The sequence below is a fragment of the Mustelus asterias genome, chromosome 3 (genome assembly GCF_964213995.1).
Source record: "Mustelus asterias chromosome 3, sMusAst1.hap1.1, whole genome shotgun sequence".
Lineage (NCBI taxonomy): Eukaryota > Metazoa > Chordata > Chondrichthyes > Carcharhiniformes > Triakidae > Mustelus > Mustelus asterias.
Genome location: NC_135803.1, coordinates 63676792 through 63692884, shown reverse-complemented (window position 1 = coordinate 63692884; position 16093 = coordinate 63676792). Strand labels below are relative to the sequence as shown.

Sequence of the window (16093 nt, the reverse complement as noted above, 5' to 3'; positions counted from 1 at the left end):
AAATAGCACTGATCATTTACTTTTATACCTTTTCAACTTATCCATTTATATTTAAGATGGTCAGCATGATGCTGTAAAAACAAAATACTAACATGGTATTAAATCAACAACAACTGGAACAGCATTGACAGTACACTATAAATTCTGAATGTTAATGGAAAACAGTTTAACAGAGTTGCCATACTTAGGAGACGTTAAACCCTCATGGATGAAAATAATCCCTGCACTGCTATTCAAAGAGCAGTGGAATTCTCCTGACTAATATTTATATCCCTTAATTGGCATCACCAAAACAGATTATCTGATTTCTTGTGGGCACGTTGGTTGTAAAGCATTTTGGGACATCCTCAGTTCACAGAAGGTACAGTGTTTATGTTTCTAGACTAAACATCCAAAGACACAAGTTCAAATCCCACTGCGACAGCTGAGGAATTTAAGCTAATTAGGATCCCGTAGAGACCAACAACTTCTACAAAGAAATGAATTTCCAAATGAAGGAAAGAACTTAAAGACTTTTACTGCAATAAGCTAAAATCACCACAGATCAAACATTACTTAACAGGCAACCAATGCATCAAAATAAAAGTACTTCTTACAAACACTTTGATGCAATACCTTGCTTCTGGCAAGTAAGTAGCACTCCTGCAAACACACCCAGTTCTCCAGCAGAACTCTCTATGCCACACCTAGTTGTAACTTACACTGGCCCAGTATCCCCAGTAAAGGGCACCTTGGCAACTCTATTTCTTCAATATCCAAGAACTCTGTCTTTTCTAAAAACAGAAAATGCTGGATAAACTCAGCAGGTCTGGCAGCATCTGTGGAGAGAAACAGAATTAACGATTAATTCATATGGCTCTTCCCTGTCCCTTTCTGAACAGAAAACTTCCCCGCAGCAGTAGCTTCTATGTCTCCGGGCTTAAAGCATCAAAACGGGCACCTAACCCTGCAGTAGGTTTGTTTTTCTCTGCCCATGGCAATGGGATCACATGGGCATTTTTCTAAACCAAAGTGTTTATCGTGACTTCATCAAACCTCTTTTCAGAATATTTTGTTTCACCTTAAAGGGGACATTTTAAAATATAACCATCTAGTAAAGCTTAGTGTTCATGACAAAATCTCATATTAAAAGCTAGTATCTTTTAATGATTATCATGAAATTATCAGATCATCACTAAGTAATAGGAGCAGGAATAGGCCTTTGAGCCCACTCTGCCATTCAATGAGATCGTGGTGAATTTCTACTTCAACACCATTGTCCTGCACTATCTGTATCCCTTTGTTTTAACATACTCAGTGACTGAGTTTCCACAGCCCTTTGGGGCAGAGAACGCCAAAGATTCACCTCCCTGAGTGTAGAAATTCCTCATCTCAATCCTAAATGGCCTGCCTCTTGTTCTGAGACTGGGTTCCCTGATCCGAGACCATCCAGCTCGGGGGCAACATCCTTTCCGCATCTGTCATATAGAGCCCTGTAAGAATTTTGTATGTTTGAGTAAGATCTCTCATTCTTCTAAATTTCAGAGAATAAATCTCTGGTCCATTTAATTCTTCCCCAAATGACAATCCATCCATCCCATGAATTAATTTAGTTAATATTTCAAGTGCTCCCTCAATGGCATGTATACCTTTCCTTGGGTAAAGAAACCAAAACTCCAAACAATACTCCAAGTGTAGTCTCATCAAGACGCTATACAATTGCCGTAAGACATCTTCTGTACTCTTGTAATAAACGGCAACATACCACTTACCTTCTTAATTGCTTGCTATACCTCCATTAAAGCTTTAAGTGACTCATGAATAAGGACACCCAATTCCCTTTGAAGTTCAAAACCTCCTGTCTTTTACCATTTAAGAAATAGTCTATTTCTGTTTTTCCTGCCAGAGTGCATAACCTCGCATTCTTCTGCCCATTCACTTAGCCTTTGCAAATCCTCTTGAAGCATAATGCATCTTCACAACTCACACTTCCACCCAGGTTTGTGACATCTGAAACTTGGAAATATTACATAATCTTCTCATCCAAATCATTGATATAGATTGTGAATAGCTGGGGCCCAAGCACTGATCCTTGTACACCATTAGTTACAGCCTACCAACCTGAAAATGATCCAGTTATTCCTATCCTCTCTTTTCTGTGCATTAACCAGTTATCAATACATGCCAGTATACTCCCCCAATCCTACGTGTTCCAAGTTTGTTTACTAACCTCCTGTTCAGCATCTACAAGGCGCATGTCAAGAACACTTGTGTGGATAATTGGCTCCAATAACACAAGAAGCTTGACACCATCCAGGACAAGGCAACCCATTTGATTGGCATTCGAAACACCACCCAAAATGTTCATTCTCTCCACCTCAACACACACAGGCAGCAATGAGTACCATATACAAGATACACTGCAATGACTTGCCAAGCCTCCTACAGTACCTTCCAAACCCCCGACTTCTACCACCTAGAAAGACAAAGGCAGCAGATGTATGGAAACACCACCATCTGCAAGTGCCCCTCCAGCCACACACCATCCTATCAACATTCCCTCTAAGGTACACATCTGTGTGGCTGCACAGCTATCTGGAATGCCCTGTGCATTGTACAATGTCAAGAAGACAGGAGAGGCGGAGCTGAGCATTAAACTCGAATGGCAAAAGTGAAAGAAGCTGGAGAGAGAAGTGGAGGAAGTGCAGATGTGGTTGGAGTATCTGAGGACGGGAGACAGGGAATTTGATAAGAAGAGTGCAAAAAGCGTCGCTTTGATTGGACAAGCACAAGGTCAAACTGGGGGGAGGTGCAGTTGTCTCCTGAAGTGGAAGACAGAGAAGGGGCCAGAACAGGTCTCCGAACCCCTGAACTTCATAAGGTGACAGTGCTTCAGATTCACAGGTCAAGAGTAGTTGGAAGTGGGGAGAGACTCAGGAAAATAACCCGGTAGTTGGTCAACCTGTGAGGAGAGGGGACTATAGGCTTCAAATCGAATTAAAGTAATGGAAGTGAACCTGCAGAACATCTGACCTTGAGCCCTGGATTACAAGAAATAGCAGGAGTCAGCCATTCAGCCCTTGCTCTTATTGTGGCCTGAAAGCCACTTTCTTACCTGCACCCGCCTCCCCTCCTCTTACCAGCTTTGACTTCCTTGATGATAAAAAAAATCTAATTCAGCCTGAACATATTGAATGACCCAGACACATACCATTTTGCAGGCTCTGTTGGTGTCAGCAGTTCAGACTCAGAACTCAATGGATTAAGCAGTGTCCACAGGCAGAAAATCACACACATTTAGAGGGACCTTAAAGCTGATCCCAGGACTGCAAAATCTGAGTCTTCGCTCCACAACTGTCATCGCTGCCTCAGAGCCCGCATCCCCAATTGCTTGTCCCTCAGCCCTACTGAGGTTTACATCCATAGCTAGTGAAGACAGACAAAATATCCGTTTGCGGTTTCCTTGTTTCCCTTTATTAATTCCCCAGTTTCACCCTCTAAGAGACCAATGCTCACTTTAGCTACTTTTCTTTATTAAACTCTTACTGTCCGTTTTCATATTTCTAGCTGGCATTCTCTTATACTCCAATTTCTCCCTCATTATCTTTTAGTCATTCTTCACTGGTTTCTAAAATCTGTCAAATCTTCTGACCTACCACTACTCTTCGCAGTATTGTACAGTTTATCTTTCAATTTGAAACTATCCATAACGTCCTTAGTTAGCCACAGTTGTTAAATCCTTTGCATAGAATCTTCATTTAATTGAGCACATCTTTGCTGTTCTGAAATGTCTGCCATTGTTCCTCTACTCTCCTACCTTTTAACCTATTTTCTTAGTTCACTTTACCCAACTCTGTCTTCGTACCTTGTAATTGCCTTTATTTAAGTTTAAGACACTATTCTTAGACCCATATTTCTCAGTCTTAAATTGAATGTGAAATTCAATTTTACGATCACTGCTACCTTAAGGCTCTTTCACTGTGAGGTCTTTCATTAACCTGTTTCATTGCACATTTCCAGATCTAAAACAGCCTGCTTCCTGGTTGACACTAGAATGTACTGTTTCAAGAAGTTGTCCTGAATATACTCTATGAACAAATTGTTCAAGCTACCTTTGCTAATCTGGTTTGTCCAATCTATAAGATTAAAATTACCCACGATTATTTCAGTATCTTTCTTTCATACTCCCCTTTATCCCCATCCTACAGCGTAGCTACTGTTAGAGGCCCTATAAACCTGTCCCACAAGTGAATTCTTACCATTGCTAGTTCTTAACTCAATCCAACTGACTTTACATCCTGATCCTCTGAACGAAGGCCGTCTCTCATTAGTGTCATTCTTAATTAAAAGAGCTACCTCATCATTTTGTCCTTGCTTCCTGTTCTTCTGAAATGTCAAATATCCTTGAATATTTAGGTCCCAGCTGTGGCGACTTTGCACCCACATCTCTGAAATGGCTATTAGGTCATACATATTTATTTCCATTTGTGCTATCAATATATCCATTTTGTTATGAATGCTGGGAGTATTCAGTTACAGAGCTTTTAATTTTGTATTTTTTACCATTATTGCAAACCCGGGCCTTATCTGCTGGTGTACTCAAGTTTGCACACACTGATTTGGGAGTGCACACCATTCAGTAGCTCTCAATGAATTAAGCTGAATGGACCTGGTAATGCTGGCACTACCGGGGAAACCCACATCCCTTGAATTAATAAAATCAAGAACTGCTTCTTCCCTGCTGCCATCAGACTTTTGAATGGACCTATCTCGCATTAAGTTGATCTTTCTCTACACTCTATGATTGTGACACTAAATTCTGCACTCTCTCATTTCTTTCTCTATGAACGGTATGCTCTGTATTGCACGCAAGAAACAATACTTTTCACTGTATGCTAATACAAGTGACAATAATAAATCAAATAAATTAAGGAAAGACAGATGCCACTAAGTTTGAGATATAATCACAGCCTGGTGATATTCACAAGAAATTATTTATAAATCATTGGTTTTGAGTTGTGTGTTAACTTATATTCAGTCATTAGAACTCTGTTAAGTACCTGATGAAATATTAAATCCATGTGATAGACAATCTGGTCACATTGTTTAGCCATTAACAAGAAAGAAAATGGTCATCAGATTTCTGTGAATATTTTCCAATTTTTCAGTCAGCCATTATTAAAAACTAAGTTTGAAAGTTTTTAAAATTTTGCTATTCACGCAATGTAATTAACTGGTGTCTCCCACATAAGAATGTAAAATTAGTCAATTGGCGTTGAAAATTAGGAAAAGGCTGATTGAGTGAGAGAATGCAGCAGCATCTTACAGGTAACTAACAATATTATCCACAGTAGGGTGAGACTGTTCAATTTAAATTAATGGTGGAAATTTTTCCAAGCTGAAGAGTCAGAAATAAAATGTATTTGACAACAACCAACAAGCCAAGTTATTTCTGTTCAGGAATGTCATCGTCTGTGGCAGGAGGAACACCTCAGCTGACAACACTCCAAGATAAAAATGGCTTGAATTTCCTCGAATGTTGAACTTTTGTACTTTTACCTCGTATTTTTCTCCTACTCAGCATCAAAGACCGTTCCTGCCATATGGATTGGCCCAGAGTGCCTTCATACCCCTAGAACAGATTAACAAGCACATAAGCAAATCATAGCAAAAACATTTACGTTAATGTACAAAATGCAGGTATCCCACCTTGGAGCATAAAAATCAACAGTTATGCTATCTCCACTATTGGAGCTTGAAACAAGACCCTCTCTGGTATTTGCTGCCTGCCATCAACAGAACTTGGTGCCCCCCCAGCATCCCCCCCCCTCCCCCATTTGAAGCTTCACTCAGGCCATTAATTCAAGCATGTATTTCTCATGATTGTGTCAGGCTAAAAAAAAATTAACAAGGTGACAAAGATAAAATGCACTGAGTTTCCTGTGAACTTGATTCAAGAAGCTGCTTAAATTTGACAGATGACCAGAAATATATACAACCATCACATAAAGGGACAGATCACGAACCAGCTCCCAGTTGCTGCAACATTCAAATTGTCACCTAGTTCTGGAATCCCATCTCAATTCATACTTATAATGCCATATAACAATATTGGTGATTTTAAATATGAGGGATATTTCTGGATAGAAGAGGATATTAGCATATTAAAAACACTGTTACATTGCCTACATACAGATCACCAGTTCTGCATTGCTGTGTGTTAGCTGAATTGGGTAATTTATTCAAATGGAATCTGATTTTGACCCCACATGTTCTTAACTGGAAGAAAACAAATAATTTAAGAACTTCCAATTGCTGAGCAACTCCAAAGACATGCCATCTGATGTTTACATTAGTGCCTACGTGCTTCTCTTAATTCACATCAATGCATGTATTAGCAGAGAGACTGTACGTAATGTATCTAAAAAGCTTTTATTTAAATTACTTGCCTTTGCAGAAATCTGACACTCACCTTAAGGTCAATTCTTTTTCCAGTTTGCAGTATCCCCATTCAATCAGTTCTGCACTTTGAATTAATAAACTTGTCAATTAAAAAATCCCATACCCTCCCGAATACCTGTCAACACTTTTTAAAAAACTGTTGTGTCTGACTCACTAGTTGGCTCACTGGTGAACTACACTGCCACTAACAACCCTTCAAGATGTTTCTTGCTGACATAATTTGCCATTTCTTGCTGCTGTTCTCTGCAGGCCATTACTCAGCCTTTCAAGTGTTTCTCACTGCTGTGTGTACAATTGATGTGCACACAATTGAACCACAAGTCACATTCCTGCAACCAATTAGGCAATCTGAATATAAAAGAATCATACTGCAGGAACGTAGCAGCCACCGTTTTTGGACTGGCCACTCCATGAATAGCCACATTAAATTGCCTGTTTAAGTAAAGTTTCTAGAAATGTTTCAGGTCAAAATCTTTTCCAGCACTTGTTTGGTTCATTTCCAGTGGCACGCAATACTTCCAAGTTCTCTAGATGACTTTAAGCTCAATGCTTAATTCTCTTTTTCTCCATTAACATTTCAACAAATAGAAAATAAAACAGGAACTTGATATATTATCTTAATTTAACTTGGTTACACGTGGAGAGACTCCCTGAAGGCAAGTTTGATTTTAATTGAATTGGTCTGAGGTTGAATCTCAGCACTGGCATTCCTTTCAAAATCATGGTCAGAAGTTTCCTAAGGCAATGTTGAGAGGAACTTGAACACACAAATCAATTATCACTATTGAACAATGTCTGATAATCCCAATGAGACGAAACGGGGTGGATTTTATGTGGATTCTCCAGACCCCAGTGCCTCAAGTCAGTTGTCAGTGTGCTGACTCAGAAGTCAGCTGTCCTCAGAAGTCAGCAATGTTATGCTGGCAGCAACCTTATTTGAGTTAGGGTGAGACTTTTGTTCTCATCTGGTAGGAAGTCCTGCCCTAGAGAGCTGCTGGCCCATCTGATTTGGCTGATAGGTCTGTAGTCCCAGCAGTGCTTGGATTTAGTAGTGGCCACTTCTGGGACTACAAGCATTCCCGAAGGAAGAAGAGCCATGGAGCCAGGATTCGGAGCTAAATCCAGTATTTTTAATGGGCCTGGCTGGAAAGCCCCAGCAAGTGGGTTGGGAGGCCAGGTTATTTTTGGGGAGGAGATGGGGAGTATTGAAGGGATAGGATCTAATCTTGCAACAGAGGTACCCTCCCCTTTTTCTTGACAGTAGCCCATACAGTAACAAAAACCTAAAACATAAATAGTGGCAAAAACAGAATGATGTCATTAATTGGCCATTAATGGTGTCAACAGGCCAAAGGGTGGACAGGCAGCCTGACACCTTTCCTGCCTGCCATAAAATGGGAGACAGATTGGGGGTGGGTGGGAATGCCACCCATTTTATTTTAAGAGTCCCTTCCTGGCTTTGAATATACCAGCCAGGGGTCAGTAAAGTCCAGCCCTACATCATGCCATTCCAAGCAAGATGGACCCTTAGGACCTGCAGCTTTACTGTCCAACTGCTGCCGTTTTATTCAGCCACTTTCAATTTATTAATCTGTTTCCTTGGTGTGAAGTACTAAGCCAGGGAGCAGAACTGGAAAGAATTATTAAAATGTTATAAAATAATATATCAACATTAATAACTAGTTGATAAGAACATTCTTATAACCCTGTGATATTTCTATATACTAGCAGGTACAGATAATGGATAGATCCTCACGGCAGAAAATGTATATTCATGGAAAGTGAAGGTACAGTGAAGAATCAACGCATCAGATAATAGCTCTGCAGTCATACCACATCCAGTCATGAATGGTGGTGACCAATTAAACTAATTATAGAAGGAGCAGGCTCAAAAACCTTTGCATCCTCAATGATGGGGAGCCCAGCATGCCAGTGCAAAAAAGCAAGGATGAAGCATTTGCAACCATCTTCAACCAGAGATGACAAATGGATGATTCATTTTAGCTTTGTCCTGAAGTCCCCACCATCTTAGGTGCCAGTCTTAAGTAAATTTGATTCACTTCACGTGGAACCAAGAAATGGCTGAAGGCACTAGTTACAACAGAAGTAATGAGTCCTGACAACATGCTGCTGTAGTCCTGAACACTTCTTATACTCCAGAACCAATGGACCCTTGGCTAAGCTATTCCAGTACAGTTACATCATCAGTATCTAGCCAACAATGTGGAAAATTGCTCAAACATGTCCTGTCCACAAAAAAACAAGGCAATTCGGCCAGTTATTGTGCAATCAGTCTACTCTGATTCATCAGCAAAGTGATGGAAAATGTCATCCACAGTGCTATCCAGCAGCACTTACTCAACAATAACCAGCTCACCAATGCAGTTTGGGTTCCACCATGACCATTCTGCCCCCCTACCTTTTTACAGCCTTGATCCAAACATGGATGAAAAACTTAACTTTAGAGATGAGACTGCCCTTGACACCAAGGCAACAGTTGACTGAATGTGGTATTCAGGTTCATGCCCGAGTAAATTTGAAGTCAATAGGAAACTCTCCACTTGTTGGAAGCCAATCATTTTAGTCCTAATACTTAATTGCAAGAGTTCCTCTGTTTAGTGTCCTGGACATGGATGAGGGTTGCAGTAGTAGCTGAGCAGAGGCAGGGGCTCAGTCAAGCAATGTTAAGGAAGTGAAAGTAGGGAGTCTTGATGACAGAATGGATATGTGATCAGAAACTGATGTTGGTGTCAGGTTCTAAATAGTCTATTCAGCCTCAGGTAGTTGCCAGGGTGAAGAATAGAGTGGATGGCTGGAGAATAGAATTTGTGGTGATCAGACAAAGGCTTCATATTTTCCAATGTCTCGAGGTTGTAAATTGCTGCTCATCCTGAACTGGAGGTCAAAATATGTGACAAATTAAAGAGGGCTTGTGAAAAGTGGTGGTGAGGTAGAGTTGAATGTCATCAATGTAGATGTGGAACCTAACATTGTGATTATGATTGAAGTCATTGAGGGGCAACGTGTGGTTGGGAAGTAGGAAGGGACCACAGACAGATCTTGGGGGCCCAAAGACATTGGTGCAGCTGTGGAAACAGAAGGTATTGACTCACTTGTCCTCCTTAGATCTTGTGCAATGAAAACTACTTTAAAAATGGAAGCTGTATTGCCAATGTTCAGTCACCCCTAATAAGTTATGCTAAGATTCAGATACTTTTCCGAGAAGCTGTATTGCCAATGTTCATTCACTCACATTAACAGCCATGCTAAGACTCTGACATTTTTCTGAAAAAAATCTCCTATCTACCATTATAAAACTGTGTCACCTACTTATACTATACTCAGAAAAGCTACGGCTCTTTTTAACTCTCGAGTTAAAAATGGAGATTCAAATCATCAGTTTAAAGGCAGGAATCAATCTATATAAAGACAATACAGTTTTAAAAAACACAGAACCTCTGCAACCAATTATTTTCAAACAGTTTATTAAAGGAAAGGTGAAGCATCAGCTTTAAAATGTACAAAAAGAAATTTTATACTGAAAATGTACAATTTACAGTATTACTAGTAAAACCAATCAAGGTAACACTCAAAATATAAAACTTATTAACTTCAAACTCAATTTCAAGCCCAGCGTGGAGGTACCCAGACATGAAACCATCGTTTCACATTCTGCTACAATACTGCCAAAGAATTCAGATTTAAAAAGTTGACTGCACAGCGTAAGTTGATGCAGAGATGATTCTAACCATGCAGTACTTATCATCGCGCCACTCAATCCACAGAACTATTTTCAGATCATTGACAATTTAGCCTGAAAACTGTACAAAACTAACCAATATCGCATATTTTCACAACTGCTTAATAGCAATACCAAAAAGTCAAGACCTTTAAAATCAGATTTTCTGTTCAGCTAAGTTAGTTATTGGTAGATTAGTAAATGACTCGTATGACCTTAAAATTTAAATCTAAACTTATAACTATTTTCAAAATGTGAGCAAAAGTTAAAATTTTTAATGCAATATTCTTTCCATTTACTGCAGTAGCTTTCAAATATTTTCTGCAAACAATTTCACATAACATTTTTAATTACCTTTTGTTCTGTGAAATTGCAGGTGTCAAATTGTCAATTTCTACATTGGAAACTGTCCATTGAACAGTTGAATTAAGATGGTTAAAATGTTAAAATTGTAGTTTACGAAATTAATTTGTTTTTGACATTACTTTAAAAATACGTCTAGATGGAAAAAAATGGCATTAAAAGAACATTTCAATACTGCAGGTAACTAATCAGAAGCAAGACAGATGGAACACACATTCTAGCACATTGGGTTAATCCTCCACTTAGCCAATTACTGAACTCTGTTTTGTATAAAATTAACATTATCTGTAAAAGTACATTTAGACAATTGAGAAAGTCAAAAGTGGGCATTGCTTACTACTGTATAGAGTAAATCTGGAATTGAGGGCAACTGCACACCAAAATTTAACTATGAAATGTGCTCTTGACCTGGATTTTACACTTTTGGGAGTGTACAGCATTGATTTATACAACCTGGTTTTAATAAAATGTACTTTATTGTGAAGTGTCATCTAATAATAAACACCTCTCAACCAACTGAATTTTAGGAAGCTATCCCAAGCTTCTAAATTTCAACTGTTGGGTTCTGAGCATTAAAACTAAAAGCAAAATGCACAGAACTAATGATAAAAGTGTACATCTCAACTCTCTTGCTGAAGTCAAACTTAAAGCAGCTAATGAGTAGTCTTCACAGTAAATAAGGCAGCTTTTATTATGAAAGGAAGTAGCTTGCTGTAGACATACGTATAAGACCTTAGTAATAAAAAGAAAAGAAAATCTCTGGATTATTCTGTTACCTGTGATTTGCGGCAGCAATATTTCACATTTCTAAAAAGCCCCCGCAGAACCTACTACCCATTTATACATGTACTGTATACAAGTTTTTGCAATTGATTTCCAGTTACCCACCCCACCCCCTCAATAAAATAAATGCGTACCACAAAGAAACCAAACTCCAGTGTGAGAAAATTGCTTTGCTCCTAAACTAGTTTTTCAGCATTGCTGCTTTCTGAAAAATTTATAAGCTTGAATTAAAAAACATAACATAAACTGCTGATCTCAAAAGTTCTTTATATTAAACTGTACAGCAGAAAAAAATTACAAAAACTCAGGGAACTCATCTGTACTTTTGGTGTCATCTGCTGTATGTGCCACCCTATCTTTTTAAATATGCCTTCATGATTTTAATACAATTTACTCTTGGTTGATATATATATTTTTAAAAATCCTACTGTAGCACTTCGCAGTCGTGCTACAGCCCGTGCGTCAGATCAATTTTTTGGGGAGGGGGTAATTCTTCCCATGAAGATGCCACGTTTTTCAGTCCATAAGAAAATCTGTCTCAGTAACAGACCATTATAGTGCTTCCTCCTTCAGGCTTCCCCATTTATCATAATCAAATCTTCATCAAGTTTATCCTTTGATAAAAAATAAATCAGATCTTGAGTATGTAAAATTTAGTTTAAAAGTTGCTGTCACAGTATTTAGATCTTGGATTCTCTTTAGACGATGGAGTTCTTAAAAATATAAAACTTCCAGCAGTGTCTCAGAACATAGGCATCCCAAAGCCCTAAAGGGAAAAAAAATAAAAACAATCCATCTTCAGACTGGTGGGAGGAAATAAATCTAAGCAGCACAGAACATTTTCAAATATATCAATTCAAAACATTTGATATTCTAATCCATGTACAAGTATGCAATAATACAAAAACTGAATTTACAAACGCACTGGTATAAATTACAACATTTAGTACAGAACGGATGGTAAACGTTCTAAGCAAGATAACTAACTGTACTCCCAATTCTGGTTAGTGTTAATCCTGAGCACATAAATTTAACAAGTTAGGATTTGAAATTCAATCCACTACCATAGCTCCACATTTAGAAATATTCACGATGCACAACAGAACAATACATAAAGATGTTTAAAGTTTATATAAGAAAGAAGCTCCACAGTAGAAAAAATACATTTAAGAGTGTATCGAAGATTTTTTTTTACAGAATAGACTACCAGAGGAATAAATAAGGATGGGAAATTTTAAGATTTCTACTTTTAAAAAAGCACACAGTGAACACAAAAGTAACTGTGCCAATGATTTACATAACTGGTATCAAAATCAACTTGGAATAGACACTTAAATAGAATATACAAAACATAATGATTTCAAGATGCTTGACTTTGGGAAGATGGAATTGTGGCACTTCCCACCCCAGGGAAGGGGAGGGGGAAAAGCTACAAAGCCCAGATTCTCAGAGCCATGTTCCCCAGGATTTTTACAATATACGCTTAAATGATGTACAGTATTAGTCAAGAAAACAGTTCATCATTCACATTAATATATTAACATTACAACAGGAAATGTTAAAGGAAAATATTACAAAAAAGCCTTTCATTTCACTGATGCACCGTTAGACAACTGCAGCTGTAAATATTTAATTATTTGAGGATGGCAGTTGCATTTCACGACCAAATTTGGAAAAAAATAAAATTTTTGGTTGAGTTGAGAAATAGAGTGAATAAAAATATCCTGAGATCTTTAACCTTTTCCAATTACATTACATATTCAGGCTTTTTGTGGCTATTATCAATATTTTGACAGCTACATGGGTATGAGTACTTATAAACTTAATTTATCATAATTAATAGAGGACGTATCATAGACTGAAGTATTCCTTGATACACACCGAATCATCTTCCATTATGGCAGTGGAGTCGAAGAAATCTGGTCTGAGTTCAGCACGTTCACGTCTGTTTCGTGATGGAGGCTGTTAAAAAAAAAAATCACAATTATTGTAAACACTCTACTCTCAAAATCTATGACCACAGATAAGAAGCTGCTTACAAATCAAGATGTAAACACAAGTGAAGGCAAATCATTTCAGTTGTGACAGGAGAACATAAACGGAATACGTTTGGGGAGGTGTAATAGCAAACTTTGATCCTGAGGCTTACAGGCATTTATTGACCATGAGGGACAATCAAAATTTGGTTCACTAAATTTGAATATTAAATTCTGCTAAGCATAGGATTCACTATTTGGTTCTGCTACTTTCACAGGCAACAAACCTATTTCTACTGATAAATTCATCCACATAAATTAGTAAAAAGCACCAGAAAAAATATTCTTAAATGACAGCTGTTCTTCTGACTCTATTTTGCTATTTAGTCAAATAATACTAATTGATCTTGATGCATTTAAATGGAGTAAAATTTGGGCAATTCTCAAGCATCACAGCCGTGATTAGTTATGAAACAGAGTACCGTTCCATCGCTTTGTATGGCTTTCTTATAACTACAGCGTATTTTCATCTCCAAGTCAGACAAGCATATTAATACAACAATCTCACCTATATTCGATGAAATAGTTTTGAAATCAATCTCACCACCCCAGTGAATTACCAAATATATTTCCCTGGTTACTGATATATTTCTGTAAACTCAGTGATAGTGCATCACTGCCATCATTAATTAAATACAAGTCTCTCAAAGTCTCTAATTCTAATGAAGCTTCGAGTTGAACTTCATGCTGGTACAAACTGAAATTCCCACATAAATTATAAAAATTAAGACACAAAAACACTTTCAAAGAATAAATCAATTCTAATTTTTACAATTTGACATTTAACTTGCATATTGGTTGTCACACTTATAAACAGTCAATATCGATGTTATAAATGAAAAGTTAGTAACAAACTAGTCAAAACAGTGATTCTGTGATATGACAGTTCTTTCACTTGTGTCAAAAGCAAACAATAAGACACTCCTCACAAGCTGACTTATGGGTTTCTTGAGTTCCTTAGTAAAATCTTGGAATGGACTATTCCAATGGAATATTACCTGATATTAGATGCACATACATTTTAAACATAAATGACCACTGACCAGATCAATAACCATAGTGTCTTCAAATTCTTCATTCATATCCTCCAACTGACCCCTCGATGACATCATTACATCTTCAAAAATTGGTTCAGCATCATCCTCCATTAAACTGTGGCTGCGGCTGTGGCTGGGCAAGATTAAATACTGAATTAAATAGCTATAATGGCAGGCTATATCCAACTATTTCCTTTTAAATTCAATGGAATTAGTACTATGTTTCTTTAAAAAAAGATTAATTTCAACAAAATCCAAAGCTTATCATCCTAGTGCGCCAATGCTATCAAAGAACCTGAATACACACACACAGGATTCTGAGTGTTGCAACTGATTGTAAATAGGTCAACAAAGGATTTCTGTAGGGGTAATTAAACATCATTCCTCGCACCTATACTACAAATTCTTCTTTTAAAGTAACAGGTCAGCTCAGGTCTTGAACCCTTGTGACTTCTGGTAATGCATCCCTTATCTCAATATTTGCTTTAATGTATGACTGGAATTCCAATAATACTGTTGCACACACCTTAAAGCTGTAACATAAAGGGATTATCTGATTTTACTTCAAACCAGAATCTCATTCAAATTAATCTCAACAATTCAAATGTAAGAAAAATATATCAACGAATAATATCAGATATGACCACAAATCATTGGTATTGTGGCATCACCTTTCACTTCTATTCGAGTACCTTAACATGGCAACCAAAGTTTGTAATAAACTATGAACTTACACTGATTGCCTTACACCACCTCTCGCTTTCATGTAGTTCATGGCCACTCGGTCTTTTCGGTGTGCTTCCTCCAGCTTATGTTGACCCAACCAAGGTATTTGCATTTGAGGGCTAAACAGAAAAATGCTTCATTTTTAAAAAAATGAATTGATATTTTATTCTAAATTGGTACAGTTCTATACAGAAGAAGAAACTCTTAGGCCATTTAGTTGGATTGAAAAGCAAAGTTATTCAAATTATTGAAAGCATGGGCTAGATCCTGTCAGTATTGTACTTTCTTTCCCCTTTTGTGTTCTATGCTGCTAATGAACTACCAATTTGGCCATAAGTAAAGCTTGCTTACTTCTGAACAAAATCAGATTCAGAGCCCCGTTCAGATTCCTGATCTTCCATGTTGTGTTCTGCTGGTTGTCGAGGATTTTCCCGCATGACTGTGGAAGTCAACTGTGGAGGATGCAAGACTCCTGGAGTTTGAACAGTGTCATTCCTGTTCATCCATGAGTTGTCCACATTCTCTTCTATAAAACGAAGCAAAATAACATATTGCTATGAAGAAATAATGTTATAGTTCCCCTGCATTCTGTGATTGAATGGTCCAATTCTGAATTCTGGGAGTGGAAGATCAACATGACACCGTGGAAACAAATTTATGTATGGAATGATTGAGGTTTTTTTTATTGAAATAGAATATTCTAAAAAGATAATTTTGAAGGACATGTATAGAGATGTTGTGTAAGTTAGCATGGTTAAATTTCTCCCAAGGTTGATGGACAGTTCCATAAGTGTCCCTTAATACTTCAACCTGATGCCCACTCTTCACCTGAGCTAACAGGGTTTTAATAGAGGATATCCAACTATGGAAGAGCAGAAAGCAGAAGAGCAGGGCGAGAAAAATCAGAGTTGAATTTGATCATGTCCTTAGAAATACAAGGATTATGAACTTGTTTTGTTTTGAGATTG

General features: G+C 37.7%; 1 protein-coding gene across 2 annotated transcripts in view; it reads right to left on the bottom strand.

Moving 5' to 3' along the window:
* Nucleotides 1-9916: 9916 nt before the first annotated feature.
* LOC144491361 (cohesin subunit SA-1) overlaps nt 9917-16093 on the bottom strand; it is a 228648-nt gene continuing 222471 nt past the window's right edge. Inside the window, exons 30-34 of one of the 2 annotated variants that reach the window (XM_078209058.1) lie at nt 15477-15651; nt 15134-15244; nt 14406-14532; nt 13208-13288; nt 9917-12092 (exon numbers count right to left, since the gene is read on the bottom strand). In XM_078209058.1, coding sequence (XP_078065184.1) covers nt 12069-12092; nt 13208-13288; nt 14406-14532; nt 15134-15244; nt 15477-15651 — 518 coding nt within the window. In that variant the 3' untranslated portion in view covers nt 9917-12068. The remainder of the gene's footprint in view (nt 12093-13207; nt 13289-14405; nt 14533-15133; nt 15245-15476; nt 15652-16093) is intronic. The other variant, XM_078209059.1, reaches the window with a different exon arrangement.